The sequence below is a fragment of the Cebus imitator genome, unplaced genomic scaffold, assembly GCF_001604975.1.
Source record: "Cebus imitator isolate Cc_AM_T3 unplaced genomic scaffold, Cebus_imitator-1.0 Scaffold119, whole genome shotgun sequence".
Taxonomy (NCBI): Eukaryota; Metazoa; Chordata; class Mammalia; order Primates; family Cebidae; genus Cebus; species Cebus imitator.
In genome coordinates this window covers 5,554,631-5,563,114 of record NW_016107434.1, presented here as the reverse complement: position 1 = coordinate 5,563,114, position 8,484 = coordinate 5,554,631, and the positions used below count along the sequence as shown (strand labels likewise).

General features: G+C 46.5%; 1 protein-coding gene across 8 annotated transcripts in view; it reads left to right on the top strand.

Moving 5' to 3' along the window:
• The window catches only part of KLHL33 (kelch like family member 33), an 18,848-nt gene extending 11,926 nt beyond the window's left edge, over positions 1 to 6,922 (top strand). For all 8 annotated transcript variants that reach the window (XM_037742395.1, XM_017539586.2, XM_037742398.1 and 5 more), the window contains 3 exons: positions 3,103 to 4,027; positions 4,136 to 4,303; positions 4,392 to 6,922. In XM_037742395.1, the coding sequence (XP_037598323.1) occupies positions 3,103 to 4,027; positions 4,136 to 4,303; positions 4,392 to 4,944 (1,646 nt within the window). In that variant the 3' untranslated portion in view covers positions 4,945 to 6,922. The remainder of the gene's footprint in view (positions 1 to 3,102; positions 4,028 to 4,135; positions 4,304 to 4,391) is intronic.
• Positions 6,923 to 8,484: the final 1,562 nt, after the last annotated feature.

Genomic DNA, 8,484 nt, shown 5'->3' with positions numbered 1-8,484 from the left:
AAAAAAAAAAAAAAAAAAAAAAAATCAGAATCCAAGACTTGTCCAGAGTCACATAGCTACTGCTCATTAGAGGAGTGACTGGGATCTAAAGTGCTTCTGGGACTCCTAGAAGGAAAACTACTCCAAAGGTCTTTATTTTCATTTCTGATAGCACTAGATGGAGGGGTGATTTAAATGTTTGTAATTATAAAATTCTCACTAGGCTTTTGAATTTAAGCATACTTGTATCACTGCTTTTATTCCCCTAGGAAACTTTCCTACTTAATGGTTGGGAACCTGTCACTTAAAATCCTAGGGAATAGTAATGAGTAAGAGGTGAATACAAGTGATCGTGAGCCCTTTCAGGGTTGGCTTTGAACTACAGGTTGATTGATGATATGGAAGCTGAGATGGCTTAGCTTGTTTTGAGGAATGTAGATGTTATCAGACAATATATATTTGAAATCTATCATTGAGGCTTACTACTTGGGAAGTACCAGTCCACTACCTACTGCTTAAAAGACAAGGGAAAGTCATATGAACAACACCTGCCCTTTGGGAGAGGCACACATGCCACAGTTGATCAAGGCAGCATGGAGTTCTTAAACAGCCTGGGCCTCTGTGACCTGCCTATAAGGACTTCTAGCAGCATTCCTACCTACCTTTTTATTATAAAGCAATTTCCAAACCAAAGAATAAGATGAACACTCAAACACCCATTGCCCAGACTTAACAACTGTTTACTATATTTATTTCGTCTGTTTATTTTTTGCTGAAGTTTAAAGGAAATTCATGAAATTTTACTCATAAATATTTGAGTATGCATCTCTTTAAAAGAGGACAATTCTGTGGGACTAGGTATGAAAGGAAAAAAGCAAAGAGGACATTTTATCATAACCATAATACCTTTATCATGCACAACAAGATTAATAGTTATTATTTATTTATTTATTTAGAGACAGAATCTTGCTCTGTTGCCCAGGCTGGAGTACAATGGCATGATCTCAACTCACTGCAACCTCCACCTCCTAGGTTCAAGCGACTCTCCTGCCTCAGCCTCCTGAGTAGCTGGGATTACAGGCATGAACCACCACATCCAGCTAATTTTCATATTTTTAGTAGAGATGGGGTTTTTACCGTGTTGGCTTGGCGGCTCTCAAATTTCTGACCCCAGGTGATCCACCTGCCTCAGCCTCCCAAAGTGCTGGGTTTACAGGCATGAGCCACCGTGCCTGGACAGTAATTTTTTAATATCACCTAGTCCACGTTTATATTTTCCCAATTGTCCAAAAAACATTTTTTAGAATGAGTTTGTTCAACCCAGGAATTAATCAAGGTCTATGCTATTCTCAGTTGTATGTCTCTTAAGCTTCCTTTAATCCAGTACAGCCCTCCTTCCCCTTTTTTATTACTTGATATATTGATTGGTAAAAACAGTAACGTATAAGATTGGTTATCCTGGGCCCGGTGTGGTGGCTCACGCCTGTAATCCCAACACCTTGGGAGGCTGAGGCAGGCAGATCAGTTCAAGGTCAGCCTGGCCAACATGGCGAAACCCTGTCTCTACTAAAAATACAAAAATTAGCCAGGCATGGTAGTGCGCACCTGTAGTCCAGCTACTCCGGAGGCTGAGGCACGAGAATCGCTTGAACCCGGGGGGTGGAGGTTGCAGTAAGCCAAGACTGCACCATTGCACTCCAGGCTGGGCAACAGAGTGAGACCCTATCTATAAGAAAAAAGAAGGTTATCCTATAAAATGCTCCATTTTCTAGATTTGTATATTTTTCTTCCCCTTGTGATTTTGTCTAACTTGTTCCTTTAGCCTTTCAACTTCCTATAAACTTGACTTTAGATTTAAAGAGTTGAATAGATTCAAGTTAAATATTTTGGCCAGAATAATCCATAGGTGATGTGGAGTATGAGGTTTAATTGTGTAACAGTACATGTAAACAGGACAGTTTCATTGTCATAACCAAGGCATTGGTACACCAGCATGCTTAGTGAAGCCTGACATCAGTGACAGTGGATGGAGATGATCTGCCCACATGGAAATGGAAAATAAATCACGTCGTTTCTCTAGGATTCAACTCAGTTTCCTTATTTTATTTATTTATTTATTTATTTATTTATTTAGAGGTGGAGTCTTGCTCTGTCATCCAGGCTGGAGTGCAGTGGTGCAGTCTCAGCCCACTGCAACCGTCGCCTCCCAGGTTCATGTGATTCTTCTGCCTCAGCCTCCAAGTAGCTGGGATTACAGGTGCCTGCCACCATGTCCAGCTAATTTTTGTCTTTTTTTAGTAGAGACAGAGTTTCACCATGTTGGCCAGATTGGCCTTGAACTCCTGACCTCAAGTGATCCACCTACCTCAGCCTCCCAAAGTGCTGGGATTATAGGCATGAGCCACCTCGCCCAGCCAGTTCCCTTACTTTAAAGGGAATAATTGACTTAGGTTATTTTGAAGGTCTCAAGTTTCAGATCTCATGATTCTATAAATTATACCAAGATCAGGAGAGGGTTATGCAGAGAAAAGCTGAGACAAATGGAAAACATTAAAGACTAAATCTTAGGCAAGAAGAGACAGTAATTAGATGAAGTTGGATTATAGCCATTCCCAAGTGGTGCCACTTTCCCAGCAAAATCTAACAGAATAGTTGTCAGTTTTGGTTCTTGAAATTGTAAAGAGTTTTATTTTGCACACAACATAGAGAGACCTATATAAGTTGTGTGTTGGTCTTTTCCATTTATTTTGTGCCCCTCTTAGCAAATGCTTCTCAACGTGATCCATTCAGATTTTTTTTTCTGACCGACCTGATTGAAAAGACTAAAGCAATATTCATCAAAGTGTCTTCAGGCCACTAACATGAGAATCACATAGGGTTACTTGAAGTGTTAAAATATAAATTTCTAGAGTCTCTGTCTAGAACTCTAGAATCAGAATCTCTGGGAGTGGGCCACTGAAACCCACATTTTAACAACTACTCATGGTATTCTGATGCACACCACAGTTTGGCCTGTAGCAGTGGGTGGCTTGAAGGGCCATAGCTCGAGGTGCCAAGTTGGGGTAGTGCCTATAAGTCTTGCAACACTTTGAGTCCTCCTCTATTTCTTCTGTCCTCCTACAGTGCACCGAGCAGCCCTGGCCTGCGGCAGTGAGTTCTTTGGGGCCATGCTCCTCAGCGGGATGAGGGAATCCAAGGGCACAGAGGTGTCTCTGCGGACCATCTCCACCCGGGACCTGCGACTCCTGGTCTCTTTTGCTTACTCTGGAGTTGTGCGGGCAAGGTGGCCAGGACTCCTGAGAGCTGCTCAGGCTGCTCTGCAGTACCAGAGCTCTTCCTGCCTGGATTTGTGTCAGAAAGGCTTGGCACAGGGCCTCAGCCCCGCCCGTTGCCTGGCCCTGTTCCCCATGGCGGAAGCCCCTGGGTTGGAGAGGCTCTGGAGCAAAGCCCGTCACTACCTCCTCACCCACCTGCCTGCTGTAGCCTTGTGCCGTGCTTTCCCTTCTTTACCAGCTGCCTGCTTGGCTGAGCTTCTGGATAGTGATGAGCTTCATGTGCAGGAGGAGTTCGAGGCCTTTGTGGCTGCACGGTGTTGGCTAGCTGCCAACCCCGAGACCCAAGAGTCAGAGGCCAAGGCCCTGCTGCAATGCGTCCGCTTTGGCCGCATGTCCACCAGGGAGCTGCGAAGGGTGCGGGCAGCCGGGCTACCTCCACCCCTGACCCCAGATCTGTTGCACCAGCTGATGGTACAGGCTGATGTTCCAGGCCAAGAGAGACGGAGGGAGCCTGACCAGGCACTGGTAGTGATTGGCGGGGATGGGCTGAGACCAGACATGGCCCTAAGACAACCATCCCAAGCAGTGTGGTGGGCCCGAGCCTTCCGCTGTGGCATCGGACTTGTACGAACTGTGGAGTGGGGACAGCTGCCTGCCCTGCCTGCCCCAGGACGCTTCCGGCATGGGGCCGCGAGCCTGGCAGGACGTGAACTCTATGTGTGTGGGGGACAAGATTTCTACAGTCACTCCAACACCCTGGCTTCAACTCTCAGGTACGAGCTTCTAAGAGTGGGCAGGATGTGGTAGGCCCCAAGGTGGGCAGGGAGAGAAATTGCTGGCCTAGCCAACCACACAGAGTCACTCTTCTTGCCTACGTCCAGGTGGGAGCCCAATCAAGAGGACTGGGAGGAAATGGCTCCTTTGTCCCAGGCTCGAAGCTTTTTCCCCTTGGTGGCACTGGATGGACAACTTTATGCCCTAGGTGGAAGACAAAATGGTGTTGCCCTGGACTCTGTGGAGACCTACAACCCTGAGCTCGATGTCTGGAGGTGAGCAGGCAAGGGAGAGATTAGGAGACTTGGAATAGAAGGAGAGTTGAAGATGCTAGTTGCCTTATCTTGTCCTGTTTTCCCTTAGGCCAGCACCTGCACTTCCAGCACCATGTTTTGCCCATGCAGCTGCCATTTTGGAGGGCCGATTGTATGTGAGCGGTGGCTGTGGTGGGAGTGGCCAATACCTGGCCTCACTGCTGCACTACGACCCCAAACTTGAGAAGCCAGGGACATTTCTGAGCCCTATGGGGGTACCTCGGGCTGGCCATGTCATGGCTGCACTGGGTGGGCGGTTGTATGTGGCAGGTGGGCTGGGTGAGACTGGGGACCTGCTGAGTTTTGAGGCCTATGAACTAAGGACTGATAGCTGGACTCACCTGGCACCTCTACCTTCCCCCCATGTGGGGGCTGCAGGTGCTGTGCTGCAGGGGGAGCTGCTGGTGCTGGGGGGCTACAGTCACCGTACTTATGCCCTCTCCCACCTTATCCATGCCTACTCTCCCGGCCTGGGCCGATGGCTTTGCCTGGGAACTCTGCCAAGGCCCCGGGCTGAGATGCCTGCCTGCATCCTGACACTGCCCACTGTGCAGCACACAGCTTTGGTTCCCACCCCGCACCAAACCAAGCCTGCCGGGTGAAGAGGGAGCAACAGTGTATGGGGGAGGAAGGCGTAAGAAATCATCTGGGAGAAGGACAGAGATTATGGGAGAGAAAGGAAGGTTTTATTCTTGGCAGTAGTTTATTCTCATGCTGTGCATTGTAAACTGCTTTTGTACGTTTGATCTCCATTGAGGAAATGGTGGTTCCAGAACTCCCGGGGAAAGCATACTGGGGAAGGGGAGGCAGCTGAATATTCCGGTAAGGAAAGGAGAGCCAGGAGCAAATCCACAAGGCTGAGGGATTCTTGGGAGGGAAAGTGCATCTGGTTGGAAAGAGAGTTAAGAAGCTTCAGTAGTCAAAGTGTAGAGATCATGAGAGGACAGTTGGGTAAATGGTTCTGACCCATGGATCAAGGGAAAAATGCAGAATGGCCATCCATGAAAGAGTTTGAGGAGTGTGGGAGGAAGGACTGTAAATCATTCAGCGCTTTTTTTCCCCAGAACTTGCTCCTTTCTCCTCTCCCATCCCTGGGATGCCTAACCCTTCTTAACAATATTCTTTCTCAGGTAATTTTGTAGCCCTGGTCTAGTGTTTCCTAGCGGAGACACCACAGGCCGCCCCTGAGAGCCTCTTGGTTTCCTTCTGAGGCAAAAGCTCCCACCTGGACATAGATGGCACAGCAGCCTGAGAGGCCTGATGGGTCCTCCAGGGCCACGCGACAGGAGTGGTGTGTGGGGAAGATGAGGGGGGCAGAGAACAAGGGAGGAGAGACCCACAGCGGAAAACATGATCTGAGATTTGAGGAGATGGGATGGAAGAAGTCAGAATGCTGTCTGGCTTCTTGCTTTCCCTTTGGGCAATTTGAGGAATCAGGAGTGAAAACGAGACCATTGTTGTGTGAGATCTCAAGTGGTGAGAGGATGTGGCAGAGAGAAGAGTGAGAAGCAGACAAGACTCAGGAAAGTCATTTCCCCCTTTCAGTCCCTTTTCCCCCAAGTTATTTTTAAATTCATTTCCCTTTTTCTTGGCCAGGGAAGGTGGTCAGATGCATCCTCTTTCTCTCTTCCTCCATCTTGCTCTCCCCACTATCCCTCTTTTTTTTTTTCTTTCTTTCTCCCTCACACAGTTATTAATCACCTACTTTGTGGCAGGCACTGTAGGAGGCATCAAGGATACAGAGGTCACAGAGCCCCTGACCAGCAGATAGACGTAAACAAATACAAGTTTTGAGTGGACTTAGACGTATGGACAAGTCTTGTGAGAGCCCAGAGGATGGAGCAGGGAACTCTGCCCAGAAGGGCTTCTGTTAGGGAAGGTGTCATCCGATGAGTGTATTTTGAACTGGATCTTAAAGGCTGCCTGAAGTCTCAGAAGGGGAAATGCATTTGAAACACAGAGAAGTGAGGCATGCCGTACCCTGTTTCTCCATAGCAAAGGGGAAGTTGGTATTCCAGAGGTTCTTCAGATAATTCTGCTGCTTTTGCCACCTAGCCTGTTCTCTGGAGCCTTCCTGAGGATAATGGCTTTCACTTAATGACTTTGTATTCCCGCCCTGTACCACTCACCTGTATCCTTCTTGTGTGCTATTTTCATTTCTGCAGCCTGGACAGCTGAGAGCAAAAAAGGATCAGGTTTTTATGTGTAGGTTGATTTTCTATTACCATTGTTTATTAAGATTTTCATGTTTCTAAGAGTGATGATGGAGCCTCCCTTGCACCCTTCTTCATTCTGGCCCCAGAAGTACTCGACATGCATTTTATTTATTTATTTGTAGATTTTGTTATTTTAGTAAGGATTTTTCTGTGTCTCTATTTAAGCTAGACTAGGAATGTAGTCGCAAATGAGAAAGGGTAAGTAGAACGTCTAAGAGAAAAGAAAAGGAAGAAGGAAGAAAGGGAAGAAGGAAATTGAAGGAGATGAGAAGCTATAATAATTGGATGAACTTCTATGAACATTTTTTTGTGATTTGTACCTAAAGACAGGCTTAAATAAAGATTTCACAGTGATTGAATCTTTCCAGTTTCTCTACTATAAGAAGCATTCAAAATAAAATTCCCTGTAATCTGCCTTCTATCTCTACCACATGATTGAAATCGTCTCCCTCCACTGTCACTGTGACTTACTTCTTACCAAACCTAACAATCCGTAGCCATCTTCATTCTCTTTCATCTTTCTGCAGGAACTGACTGGCTTGAAAACTGGCTCTTACCCTTAAAGTTTCTCTTCTCCTGGCTTTAGACATAGCACACTCTCCTGGATGGACCTTCTCTTATTTCTCGTGAGCCAGATCAAAGTGTCCAAGGGGATATGGCTTCATCCCAAGTGGAGCTGATAGCCAAGGATCCACAGGTTTGTGGATGAGGGTGGTTCATTGCAGTAAGCTCTGACTTTCATTATTTATCTTTAAAACTGCGTATCCTGAGTAAGGAGAGAGGAGATCTCTGACTTGAAGGAGGACCTTAGTCAATAGTCCATTCATCAGTGAGAAGGGACTGAATATAGGCAAGGTAACAGGCTGGGGCTTCAGCCAGGTGGACTAAGAATAGGGTAATATCAGGGTAGCATTTCAACCCCAGAAGGGAAGTGAAGTGAGAAGCAGGAATTGGGACAGAAACCATGCATACAGACTGGGCACCTGGCAAGGCTGGTTTGATGACTGTATAGAGGCCTGGGATTCTTACCTTTGGTGAATCAGATAAGCCAAGGTATTCTAGATGCTCTCTAACAGCTCCCCCTACACTCTTAACCCCCTTTTTTGGTGAGGGTGAAATTTCTGTTACCTCTCTTATCTTTCCAAGATTGACTCAGGTACTAAGTAGGACTGGTCCTGCAGGTTGTTGATTTAGTACAAGTAAGTGTGTGGGACTCTCTGTATCTCTTGTCTCCTGTGCCTAGTCCTGGGTTGCCTATGTTCTTCTTTTCCTTTGCTTTATGCTCCCTATCAGGAAGCTCACCTCTCCTCTGCCTCCAACCTTGATGATTCACTTGGGTTCCGGTCTGATTTTTTTCGGTCCCTCCATTTAGATGTACCACCGTCCTTAGTTCAGATTCATCATGCTTTATTGGCACTATCATTTCCCTGTTTCCTGGACCTGAAGCTTTGGAATCATCTTGAGCTTATTCTCCCTTATCTTTTTTTCTTCACTTGACTCATCATGTAATGCTGGACTACTGAAGTAAAAACCGACTTAGTCTCTTCTCCCAATCTTTTCTATGTTGAATATAATATATATGGAAAATTTTTAGCCGGGGTGGTGACACACACCTGTAATCCCAGCTACTTGGGAGGCTGAGGCATGAGAATTGTGTGAACCCGGGAGATGGAGGTTGCAGTGAGCTGAGATTGCACCACTGCACTGCAGCCTGGGTGACAGAGTGAGACTGTCTCAAATTAATAATAATGATAATATATGAAAAATTGATAGTAAGGAAGATTTCTAAAAAAAAATAGAAGGGCAAAGCCTGGGCACAGTGGCTCACGCCTGTAATCCAAGCACTTTGGAGGCCAAGGCGAGCAGATTCACCTGAGGTCGGGAGTTCAAGACCAGCCTGACCAACATGGTGAAACCCCTTTTTAA